At 46.6% G+C, this 16319-nt stretch overlaps 1 protein-coding gene across 3 annotated transcripts in view; it reads left to right on the top strand.

Moving 5' to 3' along the window:
- Positions 1 to 16319, top strand: part of Adgrg3 (adhesion G protein-coupled receptor G3) — a 28273-nt gene that overhangs the window by 2177 nt on the left and 9777 nt on the right. For 2 of the 3 annotated variants that reach the window (XM_048431916.3, XM_085681995.2), the window contains exons 2-3: positions 608 to 797; positions 15033 to 15168. In XM_048431916.3, coding sequence (XP_048287873.3) covers positions 608 to 797; positions 15033 to 15168 — 326 coding nt within the window. The remainder of the gene's footprint in view (positions 1 to 607; positions 798 to 15032; positions 15169 to 16319) is intronic. The other variant, XM_048431927.3, reaches the window with a different exon arrangement.

Below are 16319 nucleotides of genomic sequence, written 5' to 3' on the forward strand. Positions count from 1 at the left end.
TTCCATCTTCTGAAACAAAAAGGGCGAGAAGATCAAGCCTCAGAGAGATTGAGTAACTTTCCTGAGGACAAACAGCCAGGCTGTGACAGGAAGCCTCTGTGCTCCGCAGCACAGGGCTCTAACTAGATGTCACAGAAGCTGGTCTGCCTAGCTCTGTCTAGTCCTAGAGTAGCTTCCACCTGCTGACTGCTCCAGACACTCTGCCACTGTCCCCTCCCTACACCTGGGCCTGCTGCAGCCCCTACCTACTCCAGGCAAAGCTGGGAGGCTAAGGTCAAGCAAGTCAGAAGACTTGTGAGTTAGAGCCGGCCGCAGTTGCCAGACCTGGGAGGATCCGATGGAGCAAGGGAACCAGGCAGGCTCTGCGGAGGAGATGGTTCGAGGGTGACGGAACTGGCAGAGAAAGCTCTTCAGGGCGCACTGCATGGAAAGCCTTTGTCTAGAGAATCACAGGCCATGCTTTTCCCCATGAGGTAGGAGTGGCTCTTTCCCCCAGGAGCTCAGGAGTTGGGGAGGGTGGAGCCTGCTGGGGGGCAGCTAGCTGATTGACAGATGCAGCTACCTACCTAGTCCTACCTGCCCTTTGTCGCTCTGTTTCCTCCGTTAGTAAAAGGCGAAAGATTTATACGATCTGAAGAGAAACCAGAGTATGCTGAGACCACTGAAAGGCCAAGGAACGTTTGCCTGCTCGAGGGGAACCATGAGTATGACAGCTTTGACTTGAATGGCATTGCTAAGTGCTTCACCAAGTGTGGGTCATCAGAGGACGTCTCCTGTGATGTGGAGAACCTGCAGAGGTGAGGGGAGAGGGGTCTGGGAGGAATGGGACGAGTGGTCTGTTGGGAAGCCCCCAGGGCCCTGGAACACGCTGCTCCCTTCTTCACCCTGGCGTGTTCTCTCTGACCTGGCTCCACCCAATCAGAGTCCCTACTGACTAGGGCAATGGTTCTCAACCTGTGGGTCATGAACCCTTTGGGGGTCAAAGGACCCTTTCACAAGGGTGGTCTAAGACCAACAGAAATCACAGATATTTACACTACAATTCATAACAGCAGCAAAATTACAGTTATGAAGTCGCAATGAAAATAATGGTGGTGGGGGTCACCACCACATGAGGAACTGTACTAAAGAGTCAGAGCATCCAGATGTCTGAGAACCACTGGACTAGTGGATGCAGAGACAAGTATCCTATCTCTGCCTTGGGAACAGTGGAGGGGCAAAAAGGGACACACATAGTGATGGCTTCAGAGTACGGCCAGTCAGAAGTGTGGACAGGGAGCCAGCTTAGCACAGGAGAGGAAGTCTACTAAGGCCTTCTCTGGGAGGCAACCTGGGAAGGGGATTTGAGAAGCACAGAAGACTTTTCCCGCGGACCCACACAATGGTGGGTGATGTGATTGCTTAGCTCCATAGTGCTGGGGACGGCCGACAAGACTTGAATCGTGAGAATGCAAAGACATTCAGGGGACAGAGGTGACACTGTCAAGATGGGACAGGTGGGGGATAGAACTGGAAATATAAACAAGGAGTCAGGTGTGAAGGACCGTTATGGGAAACAGGAACACGGCATAGCTGAAGTTAAGAAGGGTTTGGTCGGCTCTGCGTTCTAGACTGATTGCTTGGACTTCAGGGCAGGATCCAAGGGTGGTGTCATAGGCGGAGGTGAGATGGGATAGGACGTGATTCTGCAGGAGCTGCTCAGGAAAGATGGCCGGGGGAGGCCAGAGATGGGCTTCATGAGGCCAAGGGGCCGCTTAGTGGAGTGGGGGAGGGGAAGCCTCCAGGTGCTGTCCTTGCTGGAGTCATTGCCAGAGTAGCTCTGTCCTCTAGGCAAAGGGACCCAAAACTCACCCGGGATGCTACGGAAGTGCCAGCTTACAGCCAGGACTCAGGAAATGGTCGTCGAAGGGTTGAATGTAAACCTTTGCCCAAAACTGACTATTAAGACCAGGTTCAGTGTTGTGAAGAGAAAAGGTCAAACTCAAGCGATGGAGTAGGAACCAACCCAGTCGCCGCGGCACTTGCTCTCTCCAAGGTGCTTATTCAGGCCCTAAGGTGGTTCACAACACTGTCTATAGTTACTTTTCTTATCGCTGAAACAAGGTACCTTACAGGAGCAAGCTAAGAGGGAAGACTGGTTCACAGTAGAGGGTGCTGTCCATCCATGGCGGGAGAGCACGGTGGATGGAGAGGCTCTGTCCATGGCAGCGGAGGCTTTCAGTTTGACTTGCTCAAACACGCCTTGTCAGGGAGGGGCACGGGAAGCAGAGGCCAATAGGAAGCAGGCCTCGCTTGCATTCTTCAAGGCCTGCCCCCTGTGTTCTACATCCACCATCTAGGCCCAACCTCGCAAACAGCACCACCAGAGGAGGTCAAAGTGTTCCCACGCAGGAACCTGTGGGACGTATTGACATCCAGACTAAAAGGAGCTCTGAAGTAGGTACTGTTATCAACCCATTTGTCAGATGAGAGGACTGAGTGAGGTTCCGTGCAGTCAAAGAACTTGCCTATGATTGCACAACGGGTAAGAGGCCAAACTGATAGGAACTGAATATAGAAGGCTTAGAGGGGCACCAGATGTGACATGCTGGACCAGCCTGCCAGTGCTCAGATGTCTCTAGGTTACCTGTAAAATGGGATTCAGAGAATGATGGCAGAGGTTAAGCACACAGCTCTACACCTAAATGCTGAGATTTCCACCATCGTCCACACTGCCACATTGCTGCGTTCTCAAGTCCCTGCTTCCGACCTCTCAAGCTTCCTCACAATGTCACTGAAGACTGATTGAGTGAATAATTCATGGGGGAATATTAGCAGACAGCAGGAGCTCAATAAACGTTAGTGTGCTTTATTTTAAAGGCTCTTTTGATTATAAAAATAATATATGCTGGGGGTGGTGGCCATTAATCCCAGCACTCGGGAGTCAGAGCAGGCGGAGCTTTGAGTTCAAGGTCAGCCTGTTCTACATACTGAGTACCAGGACATCCAGGGCTACACAGAGAGGCACTGTCTCGACAAACAAAAAGAACTACAAAAAGTAACATATATTCATTGGAAATCAGCTACAGAAAGGAAGTGAAAGCTTCCCCTAACCTATGAACCATTGATGGCTATTGTCTTCATTTGGTTGGGTTTCTTTTTTCAGCCTCTTACATGACATATAACTTACAACTTATTTCTTTGTGGGCGACTCAAGCTTTTGAATATTTGTAGTCGTGTATTGTAGTGAACTTGTATTCCTAGGCATGGAGCTAGTGATTCGTAGGGGAGGCACAGGGTTAACTCCAGAGGAAGCTACTGAGTGGTCAGATCAAATCTCGCTCCCACAGGTTGTGGCATTGCGGTTGCCCCATAGCTGTGCTAGCTCTTGGTATTGTTTGTTTTTCCCTTTAGCCATCCTTACAGTTCCTAGTGTACCTCACAGAGATTGTAATGACATTTTCCTGATGACTGACGTTGAACACCTCCCCTTGTTCCTCTTGAATCTTAGCATCTCTATTGTGGAGCTGTCTGGATCTTCCGTAGTGATTTGGGAATCCTTTGGATATTCCGCATGTGTCTCTGTGAACATACATACACTGAGAGTATTCTTTCTCTTCATGACTTCCTGTTCACTTTCTCGGCACTGTCTTTTGACTGCTGCTAAGGTTTTTAATTTTAGTTACTATAACTGATCAGATCTTTAGGTTTGCTTTAAGTGTTATTATTAGTGTGTGTGTGTGTGTGTGTGTGTGTGTATAATGTTAGGGAACTAGCATGCCACAGCATATGTGTGAAGTCAGTTCCATCCTTCCACCTCCCAAATGGGTTAAAGGATTGATGACAAACATCTTTGCTCCCTTGAGCCATCTCACAAGCCCTATTGCCTTTTTTTTCCCAGAGAAAGAAAATGGGTATTTATTTAGTGGGTTATGGAAGGGAAGGATAAAGGGGAGAAGGGGAGAAGGAGAAGAGGGAAGAGAGAGAGAGAGAGAGAGAGAGAGAGAGAGAGAGAGAGAGAGAGAGAGAAACAGAGGGAGGGGGAGGAGAGAAGCCACGGCACCAGCTACCTCTTCAGGAGAGAGACGGAAAAGGAAGGCACCCTATTGCCTTTTTAAAGAATTTCTATTCGAAACCAGGCAGATGGGACTGGAGCGCCTTTAATCCTAGAACTCAGGAGGAGGAAGCAGAAGGCTAAAGAGATCAAGTCCAACCTCAGCTCCATGATGAATCTGGGGCCAGCCTGAGCTAGGTAAGACCAGATCTTATCACAGACAAAAAGAAAAGAAACAAACAGAAATAATTTTTTCTACACTAAGATCACAAAAATGGCCCCTTCTGGTTTCTTCAAAAGTTTTATTGCTTCCTTGCTCACATGTCTAAGATCTGGTGAGAAAAGAACCAACTGCTCGGTTCCTCAGAGCTTTCTGCTTGGCTGGCAGAGTCAGCAGACAGTGTTGGGAGGAAAAGCTTGCTGCTTATTTGGGGCCTTTGAGTCTCAGGTTCATTTCTCTTCCCTCACACACCTCCCCTGAGACCTCCTGATGTCCTGCTGTGGCTCCAGAGCTCTGAGCCTGTCTGAGGCAGGGCCTGAGCTCAGTGCTGCCATAGTCAGCACTCAGGCAACTTTCTTCCCCTGGGTTTGTCTGTCCTGTTGACCTATCTGCCTGGAACCAAACGGTATTTAGGAATGGCTTCCTTCCCTTAGCATGCTCTTTTGGTTCATCCCTGCATTGGCCAGTCAGGTGACCCATGGTGTTTTGTGAGCCGTGGTGACCTCTATTCATCAGGAACTCAAACTCACAGTAGAAAGATCTTAGGAAGAACAGATGTCCCAGGACAAGAGAGGTCATAGGTGCTAAACCTCATGTTCACGATTTTATACAGGATGTCACCCCGAGGTTGTCACTGTCCTAGAGTTTATACAGATGTCACCCCGGTGTCGTCACTGTTTTAGACTTTATCCCTTTGTCACCCCAAGGTTGTCACTGTCCTAGCTGCCATTGACAGGGTGCCACAGTCATTGTTGCATGACTTTGCTTCTCCATGCATTTTTAGGAATAAATAACTCTTTCTGATCCTGAAGCAGAAGTCCAAAGCCATGCTTCTTTAAAAATAGATATGTTGAGATATCTAATAATAATAGCAATTATTCTTTTAATGCACAGAATTTGTCACCAGAGAGGCTCAGCAGTTAAGAGCACTTGCTGCTCTTGCAGGTGACCTCGGTTCAATTCCCTGCACCAGGCTGCTCACAACCACCTATAACTCCTGCTGCAGGGGATCCAAACCCTCTTTTGGCCTCTTCTGGTGCTTGTCTTGAGTGCTACGGACCGGCTCAGGGGAGCCACTCAGACCGTGAGGGAATCAGAGCGAAGGACGGAAGATTTCAGGATATGGCGGAGGAATTTGACAGACAGCCACTCTCAATGTATTTTGAAAATGCTGCTGTGTTTTACTTATTCAGTGTGAGGTTTTCATATTATTACAAACAAAGAACTTGGCAAAGGCATACATCATCAGATCATAAAAAAAAAGCATAGAATAGTTTACAAAAAGAATCTTTGAAAATGCTTTGACTTGGGCACAAGGACTTTCGCCCAGTCTGTACCAGGCGGCTGGCAGGGCTAAGTGACCTTGTGCTCAGAATATCTTGGGGTGTGAGAGGAGAAGGCCACTATCTTCCTGGGAAAACTTTCTGCTAGGAAATTTTAGACATGATCTCAAACTTGTCTGAAACTGGTCTCATGCCATAAATCTCAACTTTCTTCCCTCCCCGACTCTCAAGGTCAGATGTTGTAATTAGCCTAGGTTTGTTCTGGCCATAATGAAGGCTGCATAGGCCTCCTGCACGTAATTCTCAGGCAAACATCTAGTGTTGCTGCAGCTGTTTTCCTACAGAAGGCTTCTAAGGTTTCTCCTGATAAGAGCAACTCCTTTTGCTCCACATCATTAAGGAATTATTTTAACGATGACTTTCCATTTCCAGAACTGGCTATTTCTTTAAAGGCTTTAATGAATAGGGGTGCAAAACTCAAAAATGTCCTCAGCAGTCTTGTTTGTATCCACAACTGCCTGGAATAGTCTGATCTGTTAGCAATATGCAAGGATCACAAAGAACACACAGACAAGGGAAAAGACAGACATATAGCACCAAGTACAGTCAGGTCGAGTCAGTACAAATGGCAACTCAGGTAGCATTACACCACAACTGGTTGCCCAGGGACGGCCCAGGACTCAACTCCGAGAAGCGCGGATCCTGATCCTTCCGGCAATATTTGCCCATCCAGTCAGCATTTCTGCTACACTGGCGAGACAGCCGTGGATGTAGCACTTGAGCATGGTACAGTTTGCAAGACTACACACATCTGTCAACCCCCACCCTCAGAAAGCTGACAAAAATTTCAGTCTTCCAGAAGGCCTGTCATGCTCCCCCCAAACATGGAGGATGTTAGTAATGGTGGCAACCATGGCGGGGTGGTTAATTTTTCTTACCATTTATTTTCAGTTATTTTTAGATTTTTTTTTAATTTTATGAGTGAGAGTGTTTTGCCTGCATGTGTGCATGTACACCATGGATGTGCAGTGCCTGTGGAGGTCAGAGAGGGTGTCCGATGCCTTGGAACTGGAGATATGAATGGTTGTGAGCCACCATGGGAGCCGCTGTGTATGTGTGACTTCTGCAAGAGCAATGGGTGCTTTTAGCCACCGAGCCATCTCTTCAGTCCTTGATGGTGAGTCCTGACTGTCAACTTATTTGTGGTGAGCAAGTGGATGACAGAACTACCTCTGATTGTGTCTGAACTCCTTTCAGGGATAATAAAATTGTGAGGGCTCTGAACTAGCTCATGAATTCAAACTTGGAACAAGCCACTGGGGTGGGGGAGTGGAACTGGGAAGGTGCTGCCTAGCTGGGGCATCCTTTGAAAGGGTGCTTCTTGGCTCTGTCTGTCTGTTTCCCATTATGCTCTGCTTCCCAGTGGCAATGAGGTGAGCAGCCTCTTCCTTACCTCACATGGTTTTCCGCCTCACTGTAACAGGAAAGCAGTCAAAACACTCACCTGGGGGCTCTGGGGTTGAGCCCTCTGAAGTCATAAGTCAAAATAAGTATCTCCTCCATTAAACTGCGTCTCCCAGGCAACACACTGATAGCAACAGTGCCATTGTGGTCACTAGTCTATAGTTCAGTGCTTTTTTAAATTTACCTGTCTTCATGTAGCACATCATTTCCCTCTTATCAATAGGCCTGCGCCATTGTGAACTCTCTTGCTCTCTCCTTTCCTCCACCGCACCTCCTGCTTTCTTAATAGAGTCTTTAGGGGCTGGAGAGATGGCTCCAGAGAGGTTAAGAGTACTAGCTATTCTTCCAGAGGTCCTGCGTTCAAATCCCAGCAACCATATGATGGCTCACAACCATCTTTAATGAGATCTGGTGCCCTCTTCTGGCCTGCAGGCATATATGCACACAGAACACTATACATAATAAATAAATAAAGCTTTAAAAAAATATAGTCTTTAGCCCAGGTTGACCTCATACTGACCATATAACCAAAGATAATCTTGCCCTTCTGATCATCTTACCTCTTTCTCCTAAGTATTGGGATTACAGGCATGTGCCACCACACCGGGCTGATGCTTCCGGCATGCTACATTTTATTTGCCTTTTGTTTGTTGGTTTTTTGGTTTTTTTGAGACAGGATTTCTCTGTAGCTTAGGAGCCTATCCTGGAGCTAGCTCCTGGAGCTAGCTCTTGTAGACCAGGCTGGCCTCAGACTCACAGAGATCTGCCTGCCTCTGCCTCCCAAGTGCTGGGATCAAAGACGTGTGCCACCACCACCGGACTACATTTTTTTTACTTTTGAATTTGGTTGTATTATCTTCTTTTTGGTCAGTGAGTAGGGGGAGGGCCAGGGTCTGTTATAGCCCAGGCTTCAAATTGACTAAGGATGAACTGGAACTCCTGATCCCTCTGCCTTTGCCTCCCAGGAGCTGGAGTTGCAGGACCGTGCCACCTCAGTATTTGGAATACTGATGTGGATGCAATGGGTAACACCACACACACACTGTTCGCCACTAGAGTTCAGCGTTAGGGTATTTATACAGTGTGTGAGGTCATTGCTGCACTCACTCTCGATGCTTTGCTTGTCTGCAGCCTGCTGCTGCTCCTGCCCCACCACCGTGAGTCTGGCCAGCCTCCTCCTCCTTAGGACCACCTCTGGGCATCTTGTGTAGAGGGAACTCTTTCGAGTGAACCTTCCTTCCTTTAGCACAGTGAGCCTCATCCATATTTTATGGTCTTTATTTTAGTTTGATTACCCATGCAAATATATTACATTCTCTTGTCCATTTACCAATTGATGGGCATTTGAACTGGTGCCAGTTCTTGATTGGTCTGAATATTGTTCCTATGAATATTTTAATTCAAGTCCTGAGGCCATATGTTGTCATTTGTTGGAGGATCTATGCCTGGGAACAGAATTGCTGGAATATACACTGAATATATGTTGTGCTCCATAAAAGACTGCCAAACTGTCTCCCAAAGTGACTGTGCCATTTGCTTCCTGTCAGCAGTGTAGAAGGCCCTCATGTGGTTCTGGCCACTCAACATCTTTGCATGAGCTCATTGGTCATTTAAATAGTTTCCTCGGTTAAATGGCTCTCTCTCTCTCTCTCTCTCTCTCTCTCTCTCTCTCCCTCTTTCCCTCCCTCCCTCCCTCCCTCCCTCCCGCCCTCCTTCTGGTTTCATTGTCAGAAATTCCAGAAGGTCACTCTCTGACAGAATTGTCACCCCAACATATTGAATCTGTATGGTTCGTATAGGGTGTGAGGGTCGGGGGATCAGTCAAGTGCTTGTTTCAATCTGTCCTCTTGGGGAGAGGTCATCAGAACTAGCTTACCATGAAATAAACGTCTGGATTGAACTCATTAGAAAGAGTGGAGGAGGGGGTGGGGTGTGGGTGTGGAGACTGCTTCTGAACGGGAACGTTCCACTTACATTCTAGATGATTGGAAGCTCCAGTGTGGTTGTGCACATCTATAATCCAGGTCTCTCAGGAGGTGGAGGAAGGTGGGCTGTGAACTTGAAGTCAGCCTGGGACTGTCTCACAGAAGGGGGGTGGCCCTAAAGCAACATAAAATAATGAGAAGTCACTGTACCCAAGAACCACACTGGGGAATCTTCCTTAGGACAGTGAAGTGGGCTGTTTTGCAAAGCTGAGGAAGGTATCTAAGTACATAAGGTAGGAACGTATAGAAACATATATTCAATTCACTATTTACCACCTTTTGTGGCAACAAAAATTTCAATTTGTCTACAATTTCTTATTTTATTTGGTACCAATGAAAGCCAACCTTTCCCTGACTATTAAAGGCAAATCAAACCAGGATAATATATGCTGCCCAATGGATTCCACAGCCCCATCTCTATGACTCTGGTCCAATGGTTTTCTTATGCTGTCTCTATCCAATGATACTTGCATATTTTTGCATGGTTTACTTTTCTATTCTGCAATCTATTTTCTGTTGTCTCTATAGGGTCCTTTCTCTTTGATAACTATGGCTATTCAAAAACAGGGACAAAGATTGGGGTGTAATTTAGAGCTCTTGTCTAGCATGCCTGAGATCTCGTGTTTCATCCCCAACACACACACACACACACACACACACACACACACAGAGAGAGAGAGAGAGAGAGAGAGAGAGAGAGAGAGAGAGAGAGAGAGGAGAGAGGTAAGAAAAGTGGGAGAGAGAGAGAAGAGAGAAGGGGGAATAGAGAGAGGAGAGGAGAAGAGAGGAGAAGAAAGGAGAGGAGAGGAGAGGAGAAGAGAGGAGAGGAGAGGAGAGGAGAGGAGAGGAGAGGAGAGGAGAGGAGAGGAGAGAACAGAGGAAAGAGGGAGAATTGCCTTTTGTCTCCACGGTCTCAGTCTGGGTGTATCTTCCTCTAGCCTCTTGCCTCCTATCACTACCTCAGCTTTCACCTGTTTAGGGTTTCTTGGAAAGGTGAATAGTGAACAGAGGACTGGAGAGAGGTCAGTAAAGTGTGGTGTACAAGCATGAAGACGAGTTCTGATCTCCAGGGCTACATCTTTAAGAAGTGGGCAGGGGAAGTGCTAGAGAAGTTGGACAACCTGACTTCAATTCCCAGGACCCACAGAGTAGAATGAGAGTCCCAATCCCTGCAAGTTGTCCTCTGACCTCCAGATGCAAACTGTGGCATGCAATGTCACTCACATAATAAACAAACAAATAAAGGTAATTTTAGAAGATTTTAAGCCAGGCAGTGGTGGTGGTGTATGCCTTTAATCTCAGCACTTAGGAGGCAGAAACAGGTGGATATCTGTGAGTTCGAGGCCAGCCTGGTCTACGAGAGCTAGTTCCAGGACAGCTAAGGCTGTTACACAGAGAAACCTTGTCTCTAAAAACCAAAAAGAAAGAAAAGAAAAAAGATTTCAAACAAGAGGTGGGGCTGTGATCCCAGCGCTAGGAAGACAATAAGAAGGCAACAATTTGGGCCCAGGCTAGGGAAAGAGACCCAAACACAGAGAAGGTTCTAAATTTCAGCACCACGGAGAGTGACACCAGCCCTTCTCTACAGAACAAGAGACAGCTTTTGTGTTGTCTCTTATACCATCTGCTCCCAGGCGGTCAAGTCCCATGTGGCCTAGTTTTCTCTCTCTCTTTCTCCCTCTCTTCCTTCCTTCTCTCCCTTCCCTTCCTCACTCCCTCCTTTCTTTCTTTTTCTTAATTTCCTTCTTTCTTTCTAGTTTGAAGTCTATTTTGTTAGATATTAGGATAACTGCACCAACTTGTTTCTTAGGTCCATTTGATTAAAAAAAAACTTCCCATCCCTTTACTCTGAGGTGATGTCTGTCTTTGAGGTTGAGGTGTGCTTCTTGTATATAGAAAAAGGATGGATTCTGTTTCCATATCCAATCTGTTACCCTGTGCCTTTTTATAGGTGATTGCCAGTGATTGCTCCTGTTATTTTAGTTTTTGTTGGTGGTGATGTTATTGTGGGTTTTTTTTTTTCCTTCTTTGGGATTTGCTGCTGTGAGATCATCTATTACCTGTGTTTTTGTGGATGTAGTCAACTTCCTTGGGTTGAAGTTTTCTATCTAGTACTTTGTGTAGGGCTGGGTTTGTGGCTGGGTATTGGTTAAATCTGGTTCTGTCATGGAATTTCTTGTTTTGTCCGTTTATGGTGATTGAAAGTTTTGCTGGGTATAGTAGTCTGGGCTGGCATCCATGGTCTGCATAACACTTGACCATGACCTTCTTGCTTTCATTGTTTCCATTGTGAAGTCAGGTGTAATTCTGACAAGTGCCTTTATATGTCACTTGGCCTCTTTCTTTTGCAACTTTTAATATTCTTTCTTTATTCTGTATGTTTAGTGTTTTGATTATTATGTAGTGAGGGGACTTTTTTTATCCAGTCTATTTGATGTTCTATAGCTTCTTGTATCTTCATATGCATATCTTTCTTTAGGTTGAGAAAGTTTTCTTCTATGATTTTGTTAAATGTATTTCTGTGCTTTTGAGTTGAACTTCTTTTCCTTCTTCTATCCCTATTATTCTTAGGTTTGGTCTTTTCATGATGTCCCATAATTCCTGAATATTTTGCATTAGACTTTTGTTAGATTTAATGTTTTCTTTGACCGATGAGTCTATTTCCTCTATTGTATCTTCACTGCTTGAGATTCTCTCTTCCATCTCTTGTATTCTACTGCTTATGCTTGCATTTGTGGTTCCTGATTGTTTTCCCCATAATTTCTGTTTCTATAATTCCATTGATTTGTGTTTCTTTATTGTCTCTATTTCAGTTTTCATGTCTTGAATAGTTTCCTTCATCTGTTTGATTATTTTTCTTGTTTTTTTTTTTAAAAAAGGGATTTGTTGTTGATTTCTTCCAATTTTTGTTTGTCTTTTCCTCCATTTCTTTGAGGGAATTTTTCATTTCCTCTTTAATGACCTCAAGCATTTTCCTAAAGTTATTTTTTAGGTCATTTGCTTCTACTTCATTTATATTTAGTTATTCAAGTCTTGCTGTTGTAGGGCCACTAGTTTTTATAGATGTCATATTGCTCTTTGTTGTGTTGAGCATGTTCTTACCTTGTCTACCCATCTTTTCCTCTGAATCGTGTAGTTGGGGCTGTGTCTCTGGTGGTCAGTCTTCCAGGTGCCAGTGGATCCAAGGCTCAGATGCCAAGGCCTCATGGTGCAATCAGAGTCACAGTTCCAGTCACCCCAGAGGTCACTCAGTGTTCCTGGAGGTCACTCAGCACTCCCAGGGGTTTCTCTGCAATACCAGGGGTCATTCATGCCTGCACCCATGGAGGTTGCTTGCTTGGGGCTGCTTCCGCTGAGATCACTGCTTTGAGCCTGCTCTGGCAGAGATCTCTGGCTTAGGCCTGCTCCCTCAGTGGTGACTCCCTACCTGCTCCTGTGGAGGTTGTTGCCTTGGGCCTGCTGTGGTTGAGGTCACTGGCTCAGGCCTGCTCCCTCTAAGGTCCTTCACTTGCGTCCTGTCCCACAGAGGTCTCTGGCTTGGGCCTGGTCCCTTGGCAATTGTTCCCTTGTACCTCCTCCTATAGAAGTTACTGCCTCAGGCCTGCTCAGTGGGGGTTACTGGCTTGAGCCTGCTCCTGCGGCCTGCTTGCTTCCTTTTTTGGTTTTTCCAGACAGGGTTTCTCTGTGTAGAGTACTGACTATCCTACAATTTGTTCTGTAGACCAGGCTGGCCTTGAACTCAGATGTCTGCTTACCTCTGCCTCCCAAGTGCAGGGATTAAAGAAGTGCATCATGCCACTTTCTTATACACGCATGCATTTATTTAAGCCAGGTATTGTGGCACATGACTTTAATTCCAGCACTTGAGAGGCAGTGGAAAGTGTATCTACGAATTTAAGGCCAGCTTGATCTGTATAGGGAGCTACCAATCCATCCAAGGCTACATAAGGAGACCTGTTTTTAAAAACCCAAAATGTATTTATGATTGTGTTTTATGGTGTGGGTAGGGGCACACATGTCACTGCACACGTGTGGAGGTCAGACAACAACTCTGTCCAGTCAGTTCTTTCTTACTGCCTTTATGTGGGTTCTGGGAATCAAAATCAGGTCGTCAGGTTTGCTCAGCATGTGCCTTTGTCTTCTGAGGCCTCTTGCCAGTCTGTGGCTCACTTTTCAAATGCTGAATTTTTAGTATGCAATTAGCTCTCAATAAATGTGCCCAAAGAGATGTATTCCCATAAGATATGCATAGCCAAAAGCGTATGAGAAGACATTCAACATCACTGGGTCACTAAAAAGATGCAAATCAAAGCCACCACCTCCTCATAGCTATAAGTATGGCTACAGGTGAAAGCAACACAAACCAAACCATTGTGCTGTCAAGGCTACGGAGCACTGGAGCATTCATACACTGCAGGTGTGGATGGGAAATGGTGCAGCTGCTGTGGAAAATCATCTGGTAGCTGTTCAGGAAGCTAAACGGAGAATTAGAACATGACCTAACCATTCTACTCCTGTGTATGTGCCCAAAGAGTTTAAAATAAGTCTTCCACGAGCACTGTGAGTTGGCTCAGCAGCCCTATTCACAGCAGCTGAAAGGTGGGAGCTCTAGTTTGCTTTCTGTTGCTGTGATCACGGCCCAAAGCAGCTTATGGGAAGAAAGGGTTTATTTCTTTCTGCACACGTGTAGAGGCGAGTCAGAGGCAGGGACTGAAGCAGACCTATATGCCCATCAGCAGATGGGTGTATTTCATCCCAAAGGACTGAAACCACAATTCAGGCTTCAGCAATGCTATAAGAAACCAGGCTCAGAGGACCACATAGTGTGTGCTTCAAAGCAGGCAAAGTTTGGGTGGGCTATGGCTAGGTAGATAAAATGCTTATCTAGCAAGCATAAAGCTTAACTCTGTAAAACGGGTGTGGTTGACACACGCCTGTAATCCCAGCACTCCAGAGGAGAAGAAGGCTGGAGGGTCAGGAACTCAGGCTCTCCTTGGCTGCATAGTGAGTTCAAGTCCAGCCTACATGAGACCTGGTCTAAAGAAGAGGTGGAACGACTTACTGAGGCATAAAACAAATCAGATGAATGGTTTCCAGGGGCTGGAAGGGGAAAGGTGTAACTGGAGGTTTCTCTCCCACCCACCAGTTCCTGAGTAACCACTCTGAGACTTAATACAAATTACAAACTTTGGGGCCTATTAGCTCAGGCTCATTATTAACTAGCTCTTACAATTTAAATTAACCCTTTTCTATTATTCAGTATTTTACCATGAGGCTTGTGGCTTGTTACCTCACATCTTGTGGCATCTTCCTGGCATCTGGCTGGCTCCATCCCTTTTCTTCCTGTATCTCTGTTTGGATTCTCCACCTGGCTCTAGTCTGCCAACTGTTGACCAAATCATCATCTTTATTAACCAATGGTAATAAAACATATTCACAGCATACAGAGATACATCCCACATCAAAAAGGGTAGTGGCTTAGTGAGCGTGTGGTTCCCTTCCATGGCTATGGGGCTATTCCGAGGTAAATGGCAGTCATGATTTCAGAGTACTGTGAGTGTGCTCAATGCCACTGAATACTACATCCTAAAATGGCTGATATATGGATTATAAATGTCGTTTTACTATTTTAAAAGATAATCATGGGCTGGAGAGATGCCTCAGCACTTTTGAGCACATGTTGCTCTTGCAAGGCCCCAGGTTTGGTTCCCAGCACTCACATTGTGGCTCACAACCATCCCTAATGCCAGTGCTTGGAAGTCTGACACCCTTTTCTGAATTCCAAGGCATGCATATGATGTACACACACATGCACAGGTGAAACACTCGCACACAAAAAATAAATAAGCATTTTGAAAGACAAGCATTAAGCTATCCAGAGGAATCTCTAGCTGGACTCCTTCAGGATCAGTTTCCAAGCCATTCCTCTTCCTCACATTATAAGTCTAGGGTCTCTGATATTCTGGGCTAACCATCACCCCAAGAGCCTGATGAGTGGGTGGCTCAGCCTACAAGTTCCTCCTCCCCTGGTCCCTTGCCCCTTGCAGGTACTGGCTGAACTATGAGTCCTACCTGCTGGAGAATTCCAAGGAGACTGTGGACATGCCTTTTGTTAAGGCCTTGATCCAGAATGTCAGCACAGACATCTCAGAAGACCTGCTCTTCTCTCTGACGCCCTCCCAGGTGAAGAGCTTCCTGGTGGCTGGTTCAGGCCTCTGTGGTACCCATCAAAGCTTACCCCTCCTGAGCCAGGGTGCTGGGAGATTTCTGAACTGGCCCTCCTTCACGGCCCTTGATGTCCTCAGAAAGTCTCCTTTCTCCCAGAGGCCTTGGGTGCTCATTTAGAAAATGAATCTCTGGCACCTCCAAGCCTAAAGTGCCCACTAACCTCTCTACCAAAGCACACATCTGAAGTCAGAGTAAGGGCACACTTGGCCTCAGAGCAACTGAATGGGAGCGAAGGCTCTAGATTTACACTGGCCCAGATTCAAAGTCCACCTCTGCCCTTACCAGCCATGGCCATTGTGGGCACATTTCTGACCCTTCATTTTCTTGCCTGTAAATAGTGAGAATATTGCCCACTTTCAGGAGATCAGAAGCCAGGCAGGATGATGCACACTCATTCTCCTGGTAGTCAGGAGGCAGAGGCAGGAGAATTGCTCCTGAGTTCCAGGCAAGCACAGGCTATCCAGATAGCCGCTGTCTCAAAGACAACAGAACAAAAACATACTGGAAAGAACATCTGACTTACTATCTAAGGAATTCTTGGTCCAGAGAGGGCTCAACAAGTCCCCAGCCTCTCCACAGGGATGACGCTGAGGGCAGAGGTCGAGGCATCTTGCTGAGTTGCTTATCACCCAACATCCTCAGCCTTTTATGATGCTGTGCCCTCTGGGTAGGGTGTGCACTGACCCAAGACATCACCCACATGTCCTTTTGACAAGATATGGACTAGGAAAGTGGAACTGGGGCTTCAACCCCAACTCTTAGCTCCCTCTTCCCATGAGCATGGACCCTTCTGAAGCAGGGAACTGGCAGGTACAGGCTGAAGCCCCAGGGTACCCAGGAGGTCAGAGACTAGACAAGGTATGCCTGGTGATCTCTGGGGAGGTTTGTTCTAACATTCTAACGATGCTCGGTTTCTATAACACTTCACTGTTGGGCAGGAAGGACTTCACGCTCAAGGTGAACACAAGTCTCTTGCCTCCACACCGGGGAAAGCTTCTTGCCAGGACGCTCCCCACTGGCCCTCCCCACATGTAAAAGCAGAGCACAGCTGCACCAACACAGTCACACTCAGCTGGTCCCTGGGATGGGGAAGCTGAGCCCCACTG

This window comes from Myodes glareolus, chromosome 22, assembly GCF_982192425.1.
Source record: "Myodes glareolus chromosome 22, mMyoGla1.1, whole genome shotgun sequence".
In the NCBI taxonomy this organism is placed as follows: Eukaryota; Metazoa; Chordata; class Mammalia; order Rodentia; family Cricetidae; genus Myodes; species Myodes glareolus.